General features: G+C 41.3%; 1 protein-coding gene and 1 long non-coding RNA gene across 4 annotated transcripts in view; one reads left to right on the forward strand and one right to left on the reverse strand.

Annotated features, from left to right (window-relative positions):
* Window positions 1-2,594: 2,594 nt before the first annotated feature.
* Window positions 2,595-23,571, reverse strand: part of SECISBP2L (SECIS binding protein 2 like) — a 34,833-nt gene continuing 13,856 nt past the window's right edge. For 2 of the 3 annotated variants that reach the window (XM_083411853.1, XM_083411854.1), the window contains exons 4-18: window positions 23,100-23,235; window positions 22,045-22,268; window positions 21,932-21,956; window positions 21,267-21,382; window positions 20,851-20,982; window positions 19,714-19,797; window positions 18,818-18,985; window positions 18,120-18,261; window positions 16,235-16,404; window positions 13,881-14,007; window positions 12,932-13,094; window positions 10,346-10,566; window positions 8,993-9,147; window positions 6,368-6,584; window positions 2,595-5,029 (exon numbers count right to left, since the gene is read on the reverse strand). In XM_083411853.1, coding sequence (XP_083267979.1) covers window positions 4,362-5,029; window positions 6,368-6,584; window positions 8,993-9,147; window positions 10,346-10,566; window positions 12,932-13,094; window positions 13,881-14,007; window positions 16,235-16,404; window positions 18,120-18,261; window positions 18,818-18,985; window positions 19,714-19,797; window positions 20,851-20,982; window positions 21,267-21,382; window positions 21,932-21,956; window positions 22,045-22,268; window positions 23,100-23,235 — 2,748 coding nt within the window. In that variant the 3' untranslated portion in view covers window positions 2,595-4,361. Of the gene's footprint in view, window positions 5,030-6,367; window positions 6,585-8,024; window positions 8,730-8,945; window positions 9,148-10,345; window positions 10,567-12,931; window positions 13,095-13,880; window positions 14,008-16,234; window positions 16,405-18,119; window positions 18,262-18,817; window positions 18,986-19,713; window positions 19,798-20,850; window positions 20,983-21,266; window positions 21,383-21,931; window positions 21,957-22,044; window positions 22,269-23,099; window positions 23,236-23,571 lie in introns of those variants that run through there. The other variant, XM_083411855.1, reaches the window with a different exon arrangement.
* Window positions 6,591-8,354, forward strand: LOC310663896. Its single transcript, XR_014504644.1, has 2 exons — window positions 6,591-6,756; window positions 7,374-8,354. It is a non-coding gene; the product is annotated as an uncharacterized lncRNA (long non-coding RNA).

A 23,571-nucleotide genomic window follows, 5' to 3' on the forward strand; every position in this document is an offset into this window, starting at 1 on the left:
AGTGTCACCACAGATGGAACACTTTTCAATAAAAGTTGGCCTACACGCTCTTGCTGCAATAATAGAAAAATGTAGGGTAACCAAGAGCAAAAAAATCAAAGTGGTGCATATACATGTGCAAATCAGCTCAATGATACACAACAAGCAGTATTTCATCATGCCCGAGGCAGTTTTTCATCCAGAGGAAGCGGAATAGTTCTTGCATTCATGCAAGAACTGCATAAGCTTAATTTGTTTATTCACTTAAGTAAAAATTAAAAACTTGAGTGGCTTACAAATTTCCTCACAGGAAGTGGAAGCTTGGCTGCAGGCCCTTCAAGTTAATGATCTGAAGAGAGTATGACTTTGCAGCATTTGAACTTGAACACGCTGTACATTCAGTAACCTACAACTATATCCACTCCTTCCTTGCTAACATCCTTTCAGTTTATGGCTAAAAGAGAGGCTATTTCTAACTATGAGCATGCAACCTGCAACACAGATATTGCATATGGAGGACATTTGTAGTACAGTGGTGCCTCGCAAGACGAAAAGAATCCGTTCCGTGAGTCTCTTCGTCTAGCGGTTTTTTCGTCTTGCAAAGCAAGCCTATTAGCGGATTAGCGGCTATTAAAGGTTTAAGGGATTAGCGGATTAGCTGCTAAAAGGCTATTAGCAGCTTAGTGCCTTAGAAAAAGGGAGTGGGGAGCGGAAAAAAAACCCCAGGAATCGCAAGACATTTTCGTCTTGCGAAGCAAGCCCATAGGGAAATTCGTCCTGCGAAGCACCTCCAAAACGGAAAACCCTTTCGTCTAGCGGGTTTTCCGTCTTGCAAGGCATTCGTCTTGCGGGGCACCACTGTACAGCTAGAAAAAACAACTGCTAGGATGATCACTTCTGCGTGTCTCTTCCATGCCTATGTTAACTCCTTCCTAGCTTAGTAGACTAGTGAAAACTGAGAGCAGAGGCGGTACGTACTATACGCAAAAATATTTTGGAGTTGTGGCACACTGGCCAGCACGCCCCATTTTAGCCACCACAGTTGAATATGGGCAGCTGGGAAAACCAATTCCCCTTCAAAAATGGGTTTTTACACAATAATGTTGACACAGAGAATGAGAGCAACCATTAACAGCTTGGTGAAAGAAAGCACACCACACCATTACTTTTTTATAATCATTTTTATTCATTATGGAAGAACCCCCACTAGTATTTACATAGTGCAAAAAGCTGTTATTACTCGAAAAGGTATGGTAGACAGAACAATTATCCTTCGTAAAAGAAAAAACAGACAGAACCTGTTCATGAAGTAATTTCATAATGATTTTCTATTTTAAACCCACGTTCTGTTACTACAAATGTAAAGGTATCAAAGATTAACAGACATTACTTTATTATAGTCTTTTAAAAATACATTAACCATATATTAACATTAATTGGGCTGTGCCATTAAGTTGATTTTTTAAAAGTGTTAATTGTTTTAAGTTTAGACATTTTCTTACTGTTTCTGCTGGGCAGGTCTGGGTATATAAAGCTGTACAATTTCCATTTATGGCTTTGCAACTTTTTAAAAAAGTCTTCCTATTGAATTAGTGATTAAAATCTGGTAACTTGACTGAATAACTTGATTAGTTGGCACATCACACACACAAAATATTATGACAATTTCAGCAAATAGCAGCTTTTCAAACAATACTTTTTGCTCCATGCTATTAAAATTTAACAACTTCCAGTTGAAGAACTGGACTCAACTATACTGTGTACATCCACCCACCCAATTAACGTTCCAAGGTATCTCTCCCTGTGTTGTACTGAGTTCAAAATTCACACAAGTGCATTAATCAAAAGGACCTTTTCTTCCATGTTAAAAATAGCAGTACACCGCACCACACCAGTCACTGATCAAGCTTCTAGTCTGTAAATACAGTTTGAAATTTAATCCAGAGGAGAGAGGGAATAAGTTAAATGGGGTTTACTGGCTACCATAAACTCGAAAGAATTAAGCATTGCATTAGCAGCCTACAAACCCCAAAATCTTGTTTGGCCTGCCAAAGGCTCAAGTGCAATAGCTCACCAGGCATTCCATTTTCCAGGGTAAGCTAATTTTTATCCAAATACTGGAGTGCTTAATACTTCATCACATAGTCACTTCAAACAAAGGAAGGTCTAGCCCATTGTGCACTTTGCCCACCCTACAACCCTCATCTCCTTCCACAAATTCTGGTAAAATTTGCTAACCAAGTTTTTAAAAGAGCACAGATATTTGCTGAACATGTCCTAAATTTGAACCTACTTACAAAAGCAGAAACACCATTTGACCGTGCGTAAGAATCTACTTTTTATGCCAGTATAGAAATTGTGCTACTTAAAAAACCCAAACAAACAGGAACTATCGTGGCACTGAAAGATAAGGTAACTCATCAAAAAGGAACAGAATGTGGATGCTCATTACAGAAGATGACAGGATCACATACATCTCATTATACTACCACCAGAAAAAACCTTATTAAATACAAGCTAACATAACCTCACAAGCATACAAACACAGAGATATTCCATTTCCACCTGGGGGCTCAGCTGCGACTTTTCAGGATGAACATTTTTTTTAAAAAAAATAAAGGGTGGCTTCCTTACACTCATGTCTTGTTTGCACTCAGATTTGTTGCAATTTTTGGACAGACAATTTCGCATCTGGTAGCGAACTGGGAAGAATGCCTTGGCTGAATTTGAAACCAACAGCTGAAAAAGTGGATATACTTAATGTACTTTACTTTTATGTATATTGCCATAGGATGAAGCAGGTTCTGAAAAAGAGACAAACCTTTTAAAAAAGGTATTTAATATGAGTTACTAGAACTTAGAGGGGCTGGGGGGGAGGGGCTACTCGCATCCTGTGACAGCCAAACTCCAAGACTTTTTCTGTCTAACATGTGCTGAGCCATATATTCCAAAGAGCTTCTTGCACAAATACTCAAACTGGCTTATTCTGCTACATTCCATGATGGACAATATGAGGTTTTAAGACACTGTATCAGATTTTTGTCCGTACAATATAATAAGCTAGTTATGAAAATGCTGAAACTATTGGTCCCAATAATTAAGTGAACAACCTAACTGTGAAATACTTCAATAATCGCTGGAAGTCCATGTTTTCATAAAGCATATCTTTTTGCACTACCAATGAGTATACAACCCTTCTACATTCACCATTAATGGATTTCTTTTTTCCATGCAGCTTATCTGGGTACAATTCGGTGTTCTGCAATGGACAAAAGTTTGATGCAGAGCATGCAGAAGTTAGACAAGCCTTTTGTTGTTTTTTTTATGTTAATAGCAAAGCAGCCTGACTTTCTCCCACTAAACCAACTGATTACCTACCAACCCAAATAAATTCTGCCTGCTCGCTATTATGAACGCCTGCTGTTACAGAAGAGCTCACATCAACAAGAACCAACTTTTATGACTGACCCCAAGCTAAAAACATAAGAGGCGATCAGGAGCATCGCATGCACAAATTTCCCCTCTTTTACCCAAATAAATCGAGCCTCAATGGCCCACCTTACTTTCTGCTGAATGATCAATATCCAATTCAGTGTCTGCATTTACATAGCATGTATAAATTTATATTAGCATTCCTGAGATAAGTGAAAACCGCAAACAGTAAAGTTAACAAAACCCAACAAGGAAAAGTATCTGTGATTAATGGGTCCCCTTGTGACAGTCCTATAGGCACAGTGACTATGATAGTGAATCGAAATGGAAATAAGATTTCTCTTTCCGAAGGTGCCTTGCCAAATTGTTTTAGATAGTTATAACCAGCATTTCAAGAGTATATTTCTGAGACGTATATCCTGAGGCCAGTAAGAAGAGGTTTGAAGTTAAGTTACTGACTAATATGCATTTTTCTAACTCTTATCAGCAAGGATAAAAGCCCCTGGAAAGATTAATTCTGGCCCAAATTCTGGTACACGAAGATGTGGTCAAATAATTCCAAGATAATAGAATGACAAAGCAAATATTGGTCACTACTGCCAGGCTAGAAAGTGTAAGAACTTTTAAGTTATAGTTTGAGAATAATTTTGCATAAAAATGGTCATTTGCAAATACTTTCTCATACAAAAAGATGCCTACTGACAGTTTCAACATACATAATCTGTTCTGAGGAAGATATAAATAGTCATTACACACATGCACATACACTCTAGCTCTTAATGGAAAAAGTAATAAAGACAGCTACAAAAAATATTTATGTTGTGAATTAAATATGCATATTAAACATTACACAGTGCAAAATGCTGAGATGAAGCACACAAAGCAATGGCTGAAATCCTTACAACAGTTAGTTTTTAAAATATTAATGTTTCCTGAGTTTGTGCTCGAGTTTATGGTATGTAGTTTGAGTCCGTAAGCTTCGTCTCCAGGGAACTGCAGACTGAAGTCTTCTGCTGGGCTTTACTTGCATGCTTATCCATTGTCCATTCCTCGCTGTCGACGACCGAATCCACTTGCTCGGGAGTTTCGGCTTCTTCCTCCTCACCACTTTGCTCAACATTCTCATCTTCTGCACTGCTAAGGCTCTTCCCAAGCTGAAGCGTTTCCATAGTCCGCTGAGTCTCTGAGACCCAAGATTCAATTCTGCTGTTGAGTTGAACTTCTTCAGATATAGGTTCGTGGGTGTAGTCATCGTCCTCTTCCTCATCCTCATCCTCCTCTTCTTCAAGCATTCCTGGGACAAGGGTGCTGGTTGTACTGGTCATGGAGGAGTTCAAAATATCCCTGCAACTGCCATCCAAAGATCCTGTATCTGTGCTTTGCTGCGAGGCCCATTCCAGGTTGTCATCTGGTTTGGGTTCTTCCTTGCCAACGCCAAGTGCTTTCCCATGAATTGTGACTGCAACAACCCCAACAGATGCTAGAGACAGCTGCTTATTAGCAGCAGCCTTACTGCTGTCGGGCTTTTCTGGAGCAGCAACCTTACAAGAGGCCTCTCTTTCGTTTTCAGAAGTTTCCAATCCATCTGATGTTTCCACCATGTTCCTCCAATTTGTTTCTGGGGAGGGGAAGAAATGCAGAAAAGATTGGGAATGGTTGACACGCAGAAAGAGGTGTGGTTTTGTTCTTTTTTAACACAGTTGTTACACACACACTTTCCACTCACCCTCACACAAAAACAAAGTGCAATTTTAGAACTTTTCCCAGGGGGTATCAGAGAAAAGGTCCCATCTCCCCCAATTCAGTTACATCAATCTTGGGGTAAGGTAGGGTGGGGAAGAGAAAATGGCAAAAAAACAGAAATTGCAGTCAGATGTGTTGCCATGAGAAGGAAGTATAGAACACAGGTTAGGTTCTATGTACCACTGCTAGCTGCCTAACATTAACAGTGTAGAATATTGGGATGTGTGCAGGCTTCCAGTTAAATGCTTTAAAGTTGTTTAAGAATCAGTTAAATGAAAAACAGATCTCCGTAGAATACCAAGCTTTGGTGTTGTGTGTGTGTGTGTGTGTGTGTGTGTGAGAGAGAGAGAGAGAGAGAGAGAGAGAGAGAGAGAGAGAAATGAAAAAGTCATTCTAAGTAGTGTTCCAGTGAACAGAACAGTGTCTGGGAGTTCCCAGGTTTGATCCTCGTATCTGCAGTAAGGACTGGGAGAGAATCCTGCTGGAAATCCCCATGAGCTGCTGCCAGTCAGTGTAGACAATACTGGGTTGGAGGGAACAATTATCTGATTCAATATGAGGCAGATTCCTATGTTCCTAATTTTATTTAAACCCAGGTGGGCTTTACCACTCGATTCGATGCATTATGCTCACGACAACTAGTAAGCAGCTTCTGCAAGAAGAACATATGTTCCAGCAATGAGTTGAGGGCTATTTCACAGGGCTGCATTACTTTGGAGTAAGGGGTTTTTCTTTTCAGTCAGTCACATCAAACAAACTTACATTTACAGGAATATCCACATCTATGGCTGGGTTGAGTGTAGAGACCATCTAGTCTATCATCCTGCTTGCAAGGTGTCATCCCGCACATGTTGATTCACTTCCACATCAAAAAATAAAACCCCTACACACTAATCTTGTCATACAAACCAGTGTGCCGCAAGAAGAGTGAAGGAGCAAATCGAGCATCTCACACCAGAAGGCAACTCCTGTTTACTCAGACAATCCAGATGCCTCAATTCGGAGTCCGAGGCTACAAAAAACGAGGCAAAAACCCCCCAAAGCCACTAGCCAATCTGCCACAGGGGCAGAAAACCCCCCAAAATTTGCTTCATGATCATAAAATAAGCAGATCATCAACATGAAAGGGGAAAAGGAAAGAAGTTGACAGCTAACTCACACTCACTCTCACTACGATTCTGTTACATAAGCATTGTTTTGAAAATGCACTCACCGTACTCTTTCTCATTCACTTCTGAAATGGGCTCTGAAATAACACTGCAGAATGAAATTGCACTTGCTGCAGAAGGATTCCGAGAATGCCCCATGTGGTGGGGCACCTTCTTAATGTTCTTCAAGGCCTCTTCCTGCTCCTGCTCCATTGCTGCAACCATGTCCCGATAGGCTTTCCTAGCCTCCTCTGTCAGTGACACCAATTTGTTGAAGAGGTTCTAAAAGACAAAGACCCCAGCAAGAGATAAAAGCTATCCCAAGAGACCACCCTGTTATCTGCATCTCTTTACTGGAAGGTCCCCTGCTTTCAAGGCAGGACACTCTAGTGTCACAAGTTGTCTTGAAACAAGGCATTGCATTATAATACAGGTGCCCAAGGAATCTGAGGCAGTGAGAGATTTTACTTTCTTGGGCTCCATGATCACTGCAGATGGTGACAGCAGTCATGAAATTAAAAGACGCCTGCTCCTTGGGAGAAAGGCGATGGCAAACCTAGACAACATCTTAAAAAGCAGAGACATCACCTTGCCAACAAAGGTCCATATAGTAAAAGCCATGGTTTTCCCAGTAGTAATGTATGGAAGTGAGAGCTGGACCATAAAGAAGGCTGATTGCTGAAGAATTGATGCTTTTGAATTATGGTGCTGGAGGAGACTCTTGAGAGTCCCATGGACTGCAAGAAGATCAAACGTATCCATTCTTAAGGAAATCAGCCCTGAGTGCTCACTGGAAGGACAGATCGTGAAGCTGAGGCTCCAATACTTTGGTCACCTCATGAGAAGAAAAGACTCCCTGGAAAAGACCCTGATGTTGGGAAAGATGGAGGGCACAAGGAGAAGGGGATGGCAGAGGACGAGATGGTTGGACACTGTTCTCGAAGCTACAAACATGAGTCCGACCAAACTGCGGGAGGCAGTGGAAGACAGGAGTGCCTGGCGTGCTCTGGTCCATGGGGTCACGAAGAGTCGGACACGACTAAATGACTAAACAACAAGGAATCTGAGGAGGGAAACCAACAAGTCTCTCATTCTGCGACCCAAAGACTGTACCATGGTAGTTCAGAAGGAGATAGTTGAAACAGTAGTAACCTCACCTACTGATAGCCTCAAGTTTATAGATCCACAGGGATTGTGGATCAAGTTGGGAGAAAGAACTGCACACTAGCTAGAGGTATAGACAATGGTCTTTGAGGGATGTTTGAGGAATCTGATTTCTTGGAATGCTGATACAAACCAACACTAACATGTGGAATGGAACAGAATTATAGTCTGGATTTTGCTCTTTTGTATCCCAAGATCTGGGGTTGTCAGTCACCCAAAATGTAATAAAATGCATTACAAATGTAATTTAGAATTAAGTGGGAGGTATTCAGGTAAGGTTTACTCAGAGTAGAACCAATGAAATTAATGGACCTAGACTTAGGTCAGGTTCATTAATTTAAATGGGTCTACTCTGAGTAAACTTTAGCTGAATACCACCCATATTTAGACATGCATATGCTGAGATAAACTAAGTTTACACACTCTCAAATTGCAGCTTAATGCAGAAACAGAATGAAACTGGCTTGTAAACACTTGTTAAATTACCGTGGACTGGAATTCATCCCTAGATCCTAGCCACATAAGGGTATCACTTGGCTGAAGAAATTCATTACAGTGATAGAAAAAAAGCATTCTAGTTCTGCACCAGCTAAAATTCTACATGCCAACTAAAATTAGGCATGGCAATAAAATGTAGATAAAATAAGATCCTTTGATTACATCTGAATTATAAAGCCTAGCTTGAAATTTGGGGGGGGGGGGCAGGGGTATGTGTGTTCCACTGAATGGTGTAGCTTAGTGCAAAATGGAAGCATCATTTTACTTAACAGAGCACTCCCTAGTGAATATGACACTTACGTTTTGTAAAAACATTGTGAGCCACTTTCCTTAATATTTAATGAAGATGAGATTTCTGGCTCTCACTCCAATTTCTCTTCCAATTAAGAGGGGGGAAAAGACACACATTTAATATCGGATATGGCCCACATTCACGTGTCAAAAATGGGTAAGTGCTTTTAGTGTATTTTTAGCCTGCTCCTTTTCCAGGCTCATTTCCTGTCATTCTTCGAAATTCTGTGAAGGAACCAATCAGATTTCTGCAAGAGTGCTCATTTGAAAGCAGGAGCCTGACTCTACTCTCGTGGTTCTTGTGTATCGCATTTGATGGGCAGGCAGTACTCTTCACGTTTTAGGATGCATGGACGTGTGCAAAGAGGAGGATTTGATCTGGGTTACTTCAAAGGTGTGGAGAACGCAACACATACAAAGCTCAGTAATGGGATATGTGGCACGGGTCAGGCACCATTATGAATACAGTGGTACCTCGGGTTAAGTACTTAATTTGTTCTGGAGGTCCGTTCTTAACCTGAAGCACCACTTTAGCTAATGGGGCCTGCTGCTGGCGCCGCGCCACCAGAGCACGATTTCTGTTTTCATCCTGAAGCAAAGTTCTTAACCTGAAGCACTATTTCTGGGTTAGCGGAGTCTGTAACCTGAAGGTAACCCGAGGTACCACTGTAATCAGGAACTCAGTGAAACAGAAAGAATTCACAGCATAGTGGCAGAGTTGATTTATATGCTCTTACCTCAGCACCTGAATAATTGAAGATTCCGACCACACTAACAGGAACTAGCTTGTTCACACAGCGACCAAGAGCTTTACGACCCAGGGCAAAGACAAAGGGGATTTCTTGTTCCCGTGCCATGGCTATTACGTTGTAGAGAGCTTCATCCAGTCCACCTTGGTACATGCCGGGAGAACAACAGAAGATTAAATTGTGAAGAACTTCCTCATAACTAGTTTAAAGTCTGCTAACTTTACATCAGTAATCAAATGCTTAAGTCCAACTACACATTTCCAACCAATTAAAAACTGTATCAATGCAGCACAGGATGAGGAACTATTAAAACCTTTCACACATTCTGTATTTTAGGCAAAGAGCTAAGATTTAAGAGCATACCAAAAAAACACAAAATGTGGATGTCACAAAAACCCGCAGGACACAGGCACATGAGTCAGGAAGTTGGTACTGGCTGCAACTCAAAATTCAGTCATATAATTAAATATAATTTGCCAGTTTTAAGATGCTACATACGTAAGGATAAAATGATGGCTAAATTGCTACTTTAAGCAAACTTATTTTTATCAGTAAGACAAGGTTCTAAAGAAAAAGTCTAAAGGCCTTAGACAGGAAGTTCAATTAAAATATAAAGCCCTTGTTAGGACAATGCCAAGCCAAATTGCGAATGAGCAGATGTGTGGGCTTCCACAGAGATCATGACTGCGGTGCCGCACTAAACTTGTACTGGCTTAACGTATTGTCTGAACCAGGCCTGTGGTTCAGTGCTCCCAGAAAATCCACAAGCTGTAAGCCAAAAGACCAACTTTGGTTACAGCTTGCGGTTTTGTCTGGAGTGCGCTAAACCATGAGCCTAAGTTCAAACAGCATGCTATGCCTTAGTGCAGCAGCAGAATAACTGGAGGAGAGAAGCAAAGCAGCCATGATCTCCTCTCTGGGGGCCCACACATGTACTTATTTGTGCTAAGCCAGTTTTGGCTTCAAGCTATGTGTGAGCCAGGTTGCAATCCCTCCTCCCGTGCAAGCATAAAGTGCATAAAGTGTGTGCATCTCATGACATCTGCTCGTGTCTTCTGCTCACAACCCCTGCCCCATCGGCAGGCTCTGCGCCACACAAAATCATTCTGCATTCCTCTGCAGGGGCTTCTCGAGGGGTGAAAGGAGCTGCAGGAGGAAAGGGAGACAGAAAAGCCCCAGCGTGCACATGGTACTCTGCACACAGCTCTTTGAAAGCCCCTCAGTGCCCTGTAGAATAAAAAACAGCATAGGCAAAAATAAACAAAAATGATTCCATGTTGAAGCAGAGAACCAGACCAAAGCTGTAGGAGAAGGTGGTCCACCAGAGATAATCATTAATACCTTTTGACTGGATTTTCTCACAGTTTGGAGAAATGATAACACACTTGATCTTGTTTAACTTCATGTGTTTTGTAACCTCGCGTAAACCCATCACAAGCCTCCTCTTTGCTTTTGCTCTCATGGGGTCCTTTTGGTAAATTCGTTCTTGGAAGCTGACAAGCTCTTGCAACAGGAGGGTCACACACTCATCTATTTCTTTGCTTAGAACTTGATTACAGTACCTGTAAAGTCAGAAGGGATACAATAAGACAAAGTTCAAGAAGGCCAAACTGCTTTCACTATCCTTTCCTCAAGGTTTTTACACTTTTCTGAAGTCCTTTAGCTCATCCCTCTGTATGAGAGAAAAGCTTGTGTTAAAATACCCAGGTACAGTGGTACCTCAGGTTAAGTACTTAATTCGTTCCACAGGTCCGTTCTTAACCTGAAACTGTTCTTAACTTGAAGCACCACATTAGCTAATGGGGCCTCCCGCTGCTGCCGCACCGCCGCAGCACGATTTCTGTTCTCATCCTGAAGCAAAGTTCTTAGCCTGAGGTAATATTTCTGGGTTAGCGGAGTCTGTAACCTGAAGCGTCTGTAACCTGAAGCGTATGTAACCCGAGGTACCACTGTACTTTAATCTGCCAAGTAGCCCAAAGCTATATATATTTTGATTATTGCATGTATATCACACCTATCTTTCAATGAGCTTATGGTGGTGTACATGGTTCTCCCCTTTATCATTTTCTTTTCTTTCACCAACCGTGTGAGGTAGGCTAGGCCGAGAGATCATGCCTGGCTCAGGGAGCTTCATGAAGAAATCCAGATTTGAACCCTGGTCTTCCACTTAAAGATCACTTTAAAGCCTTTCTATCTCCACTGCAAGTAGCAGGGCTTTTTTCAGCTGGAAAAAGGTCAACAGCTTTGGGTGGGTGCTCCCCTTAAAAACCTCAGCAAGTTCCAGCACCTCTTTTTTTATAGAAAAAAAGCCCTGGCAAGTAGTATATCTCTGTGTTACTTAAGCTCCAATTGCAGCTTATGAATGTTTAAAAAGCAATTTCGAGCCACCACATTCGCTCTTTGGTCAGCCTTGTATTTGTCACCTGGTAGCCAAAGGAAATAAGGAACTGCAAGCAAGTTAATGATGACCAAGCACTCCATTTCTCCTTTTCACTCCACACAAAGATAGAGAGGAGAAAGAAATGAGCCACCAGCAGGGTAATAAAGTATTTTGGAGGTTAGTATCTTCCTTGGGGTTATTTACAAGGCTGCCCTGAATGCAGGCCTTCCAGACTTTTTCCACGTCACTTGAAAATTGTTTTGCTCATTTTGTTTTTCAATGGCAAGATGACTTCAGCATCTGGAAACAGGTACAAATGTAATTTACAAGTGTTGTGTGAAAGGGCAAAATATCACAGGAATCCAGGAATAGTTGGTGAGCCAATTGGACCCTCTTCTTCACTGATGGAGCTCTGGTCTCTGTTACCTGTGCTAGGTAATTTGAAATATTACATATAACTACACTATTCAGAAGCTGCAGCTGATGCAAATTCCTGCTGCGTATTTGCTTGGCTATGGAGAATGAATACCTCTTATCTTCAGCACAACTGCCTAGGCTAACTGTTTCCAAGCCCAAATTATGGTGCTGGTTTTAAAGCCATTATCAGAGCAGGACCTTCATACTTTAGAGAGGGTTTTATATCAGAAGGACAGACCACACCGAATGCCCCATCCTTTTCTAAGGTGAGGTTAGGGAAGATGCTGGAAAGGGAATTTTCTTCCACACAAGATCTGCCTGGCCACTGTACTTTTGGCTGCTGAAGCATTCCTTTTTAAAAGAGCTTTTCATTTAACATATTTAAGTTTATCTTGATATTTCATGGCAGATTTGCCTTCTTTAATATTTATGTCTTTGTGTAATTTTAGAATCATTGTTTTTATTTTGTCAGTTATTCCAAATTTCAAACTAGCAGAGAATATGGCACAGAAGTTTCTGATACAAACTGGCTAAACTAAAGTATCTCCCCAAAAAATCTATCCTAAAATCATTTAGAGAACCAAATATTGGTATCCAGAATACCAAAACCTAGTATTACTCAAAGTAACCCCAGGCACTCGAACAGAAAGGTAAAGCAAAGACAGGTGATCTGTCACAATGGGTAATTTACAAAATCCTCTCTCATCAGGATTGGCTAAGAATACCTATTTTTGTATTCTCTTCTAGTTATGACTTGACTAAGCTATCCAAATATATTTGGGGAGCAGATACCTTCTCTCCCGTCTATGATACACTATGCATACCATAACTGGGATTTATTTAAGTGCAACTGTTATGCTTTGCAGCATGGGCTGAACTTGGGGTTTTTTTGGTCCATTATAAACTGAACTCTGTGGGATAGCTCAGTTGGTACAGCATGAGGCTCTTACTCTCAAGGTCATGGGTTTGAGCCCCACACTGGGCAAAAAGATTTCTGCATTGCAAGGGGCTGGACTAGATGAAATTCACGATCCCTTCCAACTCTACAATTCTATAATTCTACTTACATTGTAACACACATTTTATTGGACAAGTGATGCAGAAGGTTAGTTTTTAAAAACAGCTCTTACTCTCGGAATCTCTTGCTATGAATCTTCGTGATGGTTGAAGAAGCCATTGGGCTACCTATTCCTGAACTGGCAGGTGAGCCTTGGGATACCGGAGTCATGCAGTAAGGAGAATTTTGGCTTGCCGGAGAGAGTGAGGTGTCACTCGGCACACTCAAGCCGGTTTCTGTAACAGGAAAACAATAAAGTCAAAAACAGCATCTGTGTGGATCACTGGAACATATCATTCCTTTACACCACCATTACACTTTCAAAAGAACCCAACACTGTAAACCAGACTAGCCAATAGTATGATCTGACAGATCCAGCTTTTGTGCATCAAAACAATGGTGCACTGACACCATGTGGTTGCTGTGCTGTGCTGTTTTTTTGTTTTGTTTTGTTTTGTTTTCAGTTGGGGGGGGGATATTAAACTACAGCTAGCAATTAACTAAGAAGACAATTTTTAAAACTTATAGGCTGAGATGTTGAGGCTGCCAAGTCATGGACTATGTTACTATAGAGCAGGCTTCCTCAACCTTGGCCCTCCAGATTTTTGGGGGGCCTACAACTCCCATGATCCCTAGCTAGCAGGACCAGTGATCAGGGATGATGGGAACTGTAGTCTCAAAAAATATCTGGAGGGCCAAGGTTGAGGAAGCCTGCTGCAGAGGCTCTTCAGCTGCTCCTCCACAGACTCCTACTGCTCTTGAAAGGCTAAAATAGCTTCTGGGGTGACATTATATTTACAATTTAGATTAAAAACATGTACAAAGCTTACTCTTTCTGGTCCAAATTCCTAAGTAAAACAATACTTGCCATAGGCAAGACACAGAGCTCCTGATTTAGTAACTCTACTTAAAATTACAAACAAACAAAATGTTCAAGGGCACATACATGCACACAGGGAATACTGTAAAGCATATTACTGTATCTAAGACAGATATTTCAGTTCAATCTTTAGAGTTCTGACCTTCTTGAGATGCTACGTCTTCTGACTGATTTGGAGTCAGATTCACCTCTTGTTCTTCATCAGCTCCCAGAAGGGTATGATCTACAGATAAGCGTCCCTTTTTTTCTTCTCTTTCTTTCAAGATAATCTGGGGGGTGGGGTGGAGAGACAGTTTAGGATAATGTGAGCAATGCTTATTTCTTCTACAAATTAATAAGCTTGCTGCTTTGTAGAAAAAGGGATAGCAAATTTAATGTGGATCTTTTCTTCCTAAGTGCAAGTCATTTTTCAGAAGTGTGTGGATGTTCTGAACGATAAAGGGACAGCAGGAAAAAAATGTATTTTTTATAAACACCACGAGAAAGGAAAATTACCCATGTCAAAAGAAAATTAGGAAACAATGTAAAAGTTGGGAATATATTATAATATACAATACGTTACTAAGATTAGTATCATATACATAATCAAATATTCTAAAACAGAATAGTTCTTTTAAAGAAAAGATTAACCACATTTATAAAATTATATCCTTATTGCAAACCAGAGAATAATAGATCTATCTGCCAATATTTAGGGCAAATAGTGATTTCAATTGCCAGATGATTTTAAATCTTGCTGTGCTCCTCAGTGGCACATACAATCTTTTATTTCAAGAATATGATACTTGATGATTGCAAAATTCAATTTCCTTCTCTCTGGAGTGGCGAATCCATTAGTTGTCATTTTTATGTATGTGCAATAGCAAACTTAGCCTCCTCACAACTGTATTATTTTGTTTCATATTGAGTAGGATCTGAGAGATGGAGGAGAGAAAATCTTGTTGTACAAGCTAGACACCACCCCATCATTCAAAGCTGCTCTGGAGGATCAATGGACCCCCAGAACAGTGCAGAACAGAGCCCTGGAGGTTGTAGCAAGACGGAGAAGAGTTGGGATAATTCAGTGGTGCTGTCTTGCATAAGCAGAGGTGCCTTTCTGCTAGCATAGGACATCACTGGATCCAAGCCCTTGTTATGCCTGACTTTTGCATGCTTTCTTTTTAAGAAGAAAACACAGCGACATATGAAAATAAGTAAGAACTGAAAACACTTTTCTCCCCCCAAAATCCTTTGCTCACACACCTGCAAATAAAACCATGCAACAATAATCAAGTACAGTGGTACCGCCGGTTGCAAATGGGATCGATTCCGGAGGTCCGGCAATATCCCAAAGTTTTCGCAACCAAAGAGACCGCTTCTGTGCATGAACGCACGGTGGTAGAACACTTATGCGCATGTGCGCGTGGCGAAACACTTCCAGGTTTGCTGCTTTCGCAACCCGAAGTTTACGTTACCCGAGGTTAACTTAACCCAAGATTCCACTGTATTTAAATTGATACGGCTATTATTTAGAAGTGGTGCAAAACAGTATTTATGATTAACCGATTCAACAATCTCAATGTACCTGGGACAATGTAAAAATCTTTGGGATCCCAAAATGTATAAAGGAAAGCCATTTAGGCTGTGTTGTTCATTAAATGCGTGTTGCCCCTTTTATGGGCCGTATCCTACACAGTTAACAGGATAGTGATTACCAGCTTTATGCTCTCTGGTACAGATAAAGTATGTGGTTAGCCTGTGACCCCGACATCATAACTGGGCCATAGCCCCAGGCACATTTTTTGGAAGGGGCGCAACCAGGCACCCCCATGACATGCTCCCTCATTGAAGCCTGGCTCCAGCATGCAAGGGAGCTACTGAGGCAGCTTTCTCACACCCGGTTGCAGCAGCTGCACTTCCAGGTCAAGCCTGACCCGGGGCTGGAGTGCAGGAGAATCAGAGGCAGCGTTGTTGCTGTGCATGCAAAGGGGGCTGCCGAAAAGAAACAAGCAAATATAACCCCTTTTAGCTTTTTGTGGCGTAAAATGTCCACTTTTCATCCGCTAGAAATAACACAACTGGTCTTAAGGGCATACAGTATCAGCCTTTGCAGAGAGGCCACTGAATGAGAAAGAGGACCTTAAATATAGGCGACCCTTAGATTGGCAGCTTGGCCCACAGCACAAGTCAGTGTGGGCAAACCCTGGGAATTAACACAGAAATAGATGCTGCTGGGCAAAGAGAAGAACAGCTCATCAAGGGAACTGTGTTTTTGTGAACAAGGAGACCATTTTTTGAATCGAGCGCTTTTGCTGAGACAGTATTGATTGGCTGGTTGGTTGGCTTCCTTGGTGCTCTGCTTGTTCCCATCATCTGGGTGGGAGGGGAATCATATGTCATGATCATGAATGGAAACTTATCCTGTCTCCTGCTTTCAATAAAAATAAAATAAAATAAGCCGGGCCATTAGGAGTCATGATCAGCATGTCCACAGGCAACATTCTAGAAACTGCTTACCTTTTTAAGTGCTGTTGGACGCTTCAGCTTTGAGAGCTCCCTTTCTTTTCCTCGTTTCACTTTTGGGGCAGTGGAGTCCAAAGGATTGAGACAACCCACTGATGGCTGTCCTTTAGTTAAGGATTTTCGGCTGGCAGGTTCTTTGGCATGAAAAGGTGCAGCACTGCCAACTGAATGAAATCAAGACAACCATTATTCTAACCCCTACTACTGAAAGAAAACCAATATTAGCAAACCGCCCCCTACCCCCACGATCAGCTCTTGTTACAAAAGCCTTTTCCTCTCATTGGAAACAAAAACCGACAACAATGACAGGAAAGTTACACAATGGAACGATTCTGCTTCCAAGTGGCTTTAAACTAGTATTCGGTTTAGTCTACTGTTTTGCAGGAACAATTTAGCTCAGCAAGGAAACAGAAACATGGCATGTCCCTTAAAATTAATAGTATGTTATTTCAATTGTTAGCAGAATTGGCTGGCTTTCAAAGAACTGCACAGCCAGCCTCATACACTCAAGGAGGATTGCCACACAGAAACCATTTTTTGAAATTGCGGAGGCTTGCATTTTATCCTTGCAACAATACTGTTAGCCAGATTAGGCTGAGTGGAGATTTGAACCATAGCTCCCCGCCGCCCCCCCCCCCCCCCGGATCCTAATAGCGCTGTATTATTATCCACTCTACATGGAGCCACCCTTTTAGGGGATTCAGAAGTGTAAACTAGTGCAGAAAGTAGCTGACAGACTGCCAAGTGGTGTAGCTTATTGAAGCCATATGACATCAGTTTTATGAGAGAGGTGCATTGACTGAATTGGGCTCAGAAGCATCCAGAATGTTGCTGTTGACATATAAAGCCCTGAACAACTTGAAATCCAAACATCTGTAGGTGCCTAGGTCCTGAGATCTGAAGATGCAGCCCTTCTGGAGGTTCTGCCATTTACTGTAGTGCATCAGGCAGTGACTCAATATAAGGCCTTTTCTGTGGTAGCACCCTGGCTATAGGACTTACTCGCAGCAGAAATATAATTGTAGTCTATATTTTATGAGTTTCCACAGCAGTTGAAAACGTCTCTGTTCACCAAAGCATTTACGGGCAGCTGGTCACTTGTAACAAGGAAATGCTTTCTGCTGCTGGCTTAGCAAGACCTACATTGGCTCCCAGTATGTTTCCGAGCACAATTCAATGTGTTGGTGCTGACCTTTAAAGCCCTAAACGACCTCGGCCCAGTATAGCTGAAGGAATGTCTCCACCCCCATCATTCTGCCTGGACACTGAGGTCCAGCGCCGAGGGCCTTCTGGCAGTTCCCTCACTGTGAGAAGCGAAGCTGCAGGGAACCAGGCAGAGGGCCTTCTCGATAGTGGCACCAGCCCTGTGGAATGCCCTCCCACCAGATGTCAAGGAAATAAAGAACTATCTAATGTTTAGAGGACATCTGAAGCCAGCCCTGTTTAGGGAAGTTTTTAATGTATGATGTTTTAATGTATTTTTAATCTTTTGTTGGAAGCCACCCAGAGCGGATGGGAAAACCCAGCCAGATGGGGTGGTGTAAATAATAAATTGCTGTTGTTGTTGTTTTGTTGTTGTAGTTGTAGTACTGGTTTTAATGCATTATTGTATTGTATACTTTTTTATAACTATAATAAGCCACCCTGACATTTAATATTACATACGCAAGCCAACCTGACTTTATTCATCATACAGAATGGTACGAACATTTACTGAATAACAAAAACGTACTCCGATCATCTACAACCATTTGGCACACTGGTTGGGACCGATTGCCACTGCAGTCCAACAGATTTTGGAGGACCACAGGTTAGCCTTAGGTGGAAAACGGCTGAGAAACTATTAGCTATAAAAACCAGCCAAGAGAGATGCACCCACCTGTGTAGGAAAGGGGCCTGGTATTTGTGATCTGGCGAGCTTTCATAGCTTGCTGCTGTTTTTCAAGAGCGGCTAGCATATCCCCCAAGTCCAACTGCACAGGTGTTTTGCTCTTCTTTCCAGCTGCTTTTGAAACTGCTTCCTATAATCAGAATAAAAGTACTACAGTTCACCTCCAGTGACCAGAGGCATAACTTAAACCAGGCATTATAAACTTCCCATGATCTTGGCCAGGCACCCCCAACCTGCGGCCCTCCAGATGTTTTGGCCTACAACTCCCATGATCCCTAGCTAGCAGGACCAGTGGTCAGGGATGATGGGAATTGTAGTCCAAAACATCTGCAGGGCCAAAGGCTGGGGATGCCTGATTTTGGTGTTTAATCTGTTTTCCCGAGGGTGGGGTGCTAGAAGATACCGTTGGTTCAATATAGCAATAATGTTTTTGTGCTTACAAACAACAAAGGCATAGCCAAGGCAGTACATACAAAACCTAGAAGGAGAGATGTAATTCTAGGAAATATTACAACTTGAACATTCTTCTTGCAAGTGAAGATGTATGAACTTTTTGGTAGGTTCACCAGGGCTCCTTTGGTAATTATGATTGCTTTGGGGATTGTACCCAGGACGGAGACTTCCAGCTGGCTGTCCCTGATTTAAATATGCAGCCAATCACGATTATAACATAAAAAAGAACAGACCTGGAGTTTTCTCTGCTCCATGCTAATTTCTGAATACTCTTGAGCTGTAGCCAGTGCTGCTGCTAGGGCTTTCTTCTTTTGACTTTTTGCCCGTTTAGGAACAGATGTGGTGATTGGAATTGGAGTCTGTACAATATTGATTGGAGAATTTTCGGGTAAACCATGCAACTAGGGTGAACAAGGAGAGGGAGCACAGCTTTAAAGGTGTTACAACAGAAAGCATAGCTCATCACAAACTTGCCCAAGTTGACCTTGTTTCCCAAACTACCTCAACTGTATCAGCACACAACTTAGTACACTCATATAGGACTCCCTAAGTGATCTGAGTGCTTTATTTAAACAGTATCTCAGTTAAGTCTAAGCAATTATTTGATTTGGCAGCTGCAGTCCTCTACCAATGGCTTTGAGGTCACATGAAAAAGGCAACTCATAAATAATCTAGAGACTCAAAATATTACTAGCATGAATGATTTACTCCAGAAAGACTGAATCTTTTTACTTGCTGCTGGTATATGCACACGGAGGGGGAAAACAGTACTCTTCTATTTTGCATTAGTTATTCCAATTATTACTCCAGTCATGACTAGAATAACGAGCTATGCAAGGTGTGAAGCTCCTTCCACACCTCTGGCTTTTGAGATTTCAGCAGACATTGCTCATACTTTCGGGCATATAATCCAAGCCATAAAGGGCTAGAAACATGCTTCCTTCTTTAAAAGCAAATATTCTTATGAAACTGAATTCTGCGCCTCGTTCCAGCACATTCTCTTTTTCTCCACCCCCACAGAATAGAAGCATTCACTGCTGCTGCATTATCAATAGTCAATCACAATATCTAGCGAAGAAAAGCAGCTAATTTAAATCAAAATACTATTTACATTATAAAAGCCTCTTACCACTTTAGGGGCATGTTTCAGCTGCATATTACCACCCTTGGAATTTCCATTTTCACTGTTTAACTCTGGAAATTCGTCTTCATCCTAAATCAAAATATTGGGAGGATTTGAAATGAATTTAGTTTGCATGGCTCTATCTCTACTAGGCACCAAGGCCTCACTTAAGCCATTAGCAGAGTTAGCAGATGCCATTCTGCAATGCTTAAAAAAAAAATAACTTGCCCAATCATGAGACACTCATCATGCAACAATTAGAGAAGGGAAGATGCTGGCAGCAAGATTCTAGGACACACTACAAAGTAACAATGAAATTTGAAAGGCAAGTTTATATGCTTTCAAAATGAGCATGCCTATTATGTAGGAGACAAAAAACAGCCTTCTTTGCACATAATAATAATCCTGGCGTTGGGAACCCGAGGGCCACAGGTCCTCCTGGGCAGTCTTTCAGGGGCTACCTGATAGTAGTGGGTAGTGCCAGAAACAGAAATGGGAAGAGCAACAGATAACATTTGTACCTTTGTACAATAATTTCCACACACACACACACACACTCCCCAATCCCTCTTTGTTTGGCATCCAAGCAAGCAAGAAGTTTAATGAGTCGAGTGACACAAGCAAGCCAGGCAAAAATGCTCAAGGAGGAAGCAAAGCCAAAGCGGGAGATAGAGAGACCTGGAGGGTGGCATTCTGCCTCGGGCCCCAAGGTTCCCCATATAGTTCAATAATCCATGGTCAAAAATAAAACCAAGGCTCACTCTGAATAGTGAACAGTGTGCCTGTGCATGGAGCTCTGGTTCATGGATTCAGCTCTGCCTGCCTCCAGGAAAAACAAACCATGAAACCTGGCTTAGGATTATGTGTGAACCAGTAACCACAGGTTGCTTCTTCCAAACAAACTGCAAACGGCAAGCAAAGAACAAATCTTGGCTTCTACTCATTGTTTGTTTAGAAAGAAAGAAACCACAAGATTTGCAAGTAACACTGAGCAAATCCTTATGGTTCGCTTCTTCCAGAGGCAGACAGGGTGGAGTGGAGCTGACAAAACAGGATAAGCCGATTACAAGGCCGCCATCGTCCACTCAAAAATTTCAGTGAGGGTTTTGTGTGACAATTACTATGAATGAATAAAAAAGTTACCTCAAAATAGAGGGGCTCAGGACTTGGCTCTGTTCTGTTTGACTGGTTTATGGTTATAGGCTTCTCGTGTTTCTTCTGCAAGTTCTGTCTTCTCTCCGACGATGTGCTATGTCCCCTACATCTAAAGGCAGGCTACATGTGCATTAAAAAAAACACAACCCAAAACATATTATGGACTGGTACTTTTCCCAACTATCATGAAATAACTCTTATCATGACTAAATGGTTATAAATCTCATGTGCCCTTTAATGATATCCCCAAATGCTCTCTATAGCTCTGAATCAATGCATGGTACAAGTCTGCCAGTTTTACATGCTTTCTACAGTAGTTTTCATCTTTTAAAGAAACTGATGTACAGGCCTGCTTAACCTGCAAAACTTACACTAAGTTTAGGGTTTTCATAGTAAAAGGTTACCTGTGAGTTACTACACTGCTCAGGTTGCCGTCCACCTCTTGAGAAAACAGGTGTTCTCTCTATCCAAGGCTTTTTCTGAGTTGCTTGGGAACTGACACTTGCCCAACTGACGGCTCCTGAAATAAACACCGCAGACATTTAAGGAAATACTCCATGTATGAAAAACAAAGTGTAAAAAAAAAAATCCATTCTCCAACAGTACTGAAAGTTATACATATAGGGAGAGACAGCTAGGTGCAAAATCTAGCTCTGTGTATATATGGCCTGTAAAATTAGTTCCTGTTTTCAGTAGTTTTACCTGTTCTAATGATTCACATCAGATAATTTTGAATGAACGTGGCTTGTTATAGCTATTACTCCCATGTGTATTGTCTGCCAAGTACAACATGTTTTCTTTCTAAACGAACATTTATTTGTTCCTTTACTGTAAATTACTTGCATTGTGTTAACATAAGAAGGAATGCACAATTAAAAAATGAAGCCTTATATGCATTTCTTATGGAGCTTAATTTTCACCTCAGGCCTGGCATATTTATCAGACGGAAGGACAATAGAAAAAAGGTGGTTTATTGATGCTGTTAGGAAGAGAATGTTGGCAAAAACAGCAAAGCTTGAGTGCTTGAGATTTTTTGATCTCTCTCTCTATATATATATATGAAAGTTACCTGGATGTATTGATGGTTCCATCATCTGAAAATTTTAAAAAAGAAGAGATTTTAAGATTTTGCTTATTTTGTGCCATCTTCATCCCTTTTAAACACTTCAGGCGTTTACCTACATTTGATGCAGCAGATTCTGTGCTCCTTGAGGTAACACCAGCAGCCTGGTTGCTGTGTTTAGGACTGCAATAACCACTGTCACTATCAATGTCTGCTTCGCTAGCCCCTTGCTCACTAGAGGATTCTGCAGGGTGGGAGGTTCGCCGCCGCCTGCTTTTTGGTTTCCAGTGCATGGCGCTCACACTCTCAGACAGTGATTTGCTTGCGATCTCTGATGGAAAGTCTGCAATGCAAGGCAAGTGGGATTACTAAGAACCAACAGTCCTTTGAAGCAACCTAGTCTTCACAAACATACAAGCAGTTAAGAAGAGCTGTCACAATAGTAATAGAATTATCAGGCATTCTAGATAGCTATCTAGAACAACCCATTGCCAGAGAGTTTTCTTACAAGTACAGATGGCAATAATTTCCGCTTCCTTCTACAGCCTTGGTGCTTGAGTTTCTAAAGTGCAAAATAGGCAATGGATGGTACCTATTTTTATTTTATTTATAGCCCACTTTCCCCCCACAATGGGACTCAAGGAGTGTTACACAACTTAAAACAGCACAGATCAAATACAAAATGCTAAAAACAAATAAGAACAGCTGTTGCTATGTTGTGTGGGAAATGTCCCAGATTCTAGTTAATTATGCTCATTTTTAAGAAACTATTCCTTCTTCCCCATATTCCATTCCCTCTGCCCTGGTCAGCATTCTGTGGCCATTCAGCATAGTTGGTCCTCACTGGACCATTTTCGGACTTGGGCAGCTAGACTGAAAGGAGTAATATATTGTCAGTTGTGATTATGTTCATAAGAATATGTTCTGAGAAAATAAATGAATAAAATTTGACTTAAAAAGACAGAAACATTAGTGGCAAAGAAGGGAGATACACCACCTGAATGATGCCTAATAGCCAACGTAAACTTGCCCAGGAGCCAAGACAGATTAAGCATATCATCTCAGAATGGGAGGAACACCCAATACTTCCATCACAGATATTCCTATATAAGCTTTGTACAAGGACCTTTTCAGGTACAATGAAATTTCACTTAAGCACAGAATATTACTGTACCTGTTTGCTGACAAGCATCCACCAAGAGTACAATTTTAGGTCTGCTCTCAGGGCCCGACGCACTGGTCTCTTTCTGGATAGCAACACTTTTCACGGGAGGCCTTTTGCTTTTTATGTGTATCTGTGGAGGCTGTTGCTGTTTAAAATGATTAGCCAAGGAAAAAGAGATTTATTTGGTAAGCCAGTGGACTTGGTTTAGGAAAGACAATTTCCATAGAAAATAACCACAGAAGATTATTGAATATTATCCGCAAACATTTGGAAACTAACCTTAGACCAATCAGCACTTTAACAAAAAAAATCAACGTATGTTCCATACAAAACAATGAATAAATAATGAGTACCAAACACAGTCCTTTGTTTAAAGATCTTTCATATTTTGCTAAGCGGCTTTCATCTATCTGTACTGATAACTAATAAACTATGATTTCTACATTAGGTACATTCACACTTCTGATGTTCCAGCTACTGC

The sequence above is a fragment of the Podarcis tiliguerta genome (genome assembly GCF_965153285.1).
Source record: "Podarcis tiliguerta genome assembly, chromosome: 14".
NCBI lineage: Eukaryota > Metazoa > Chordata > Lepidosauria > Squamata > Lacertidae > Podarcis > Podarcis tiliguerta.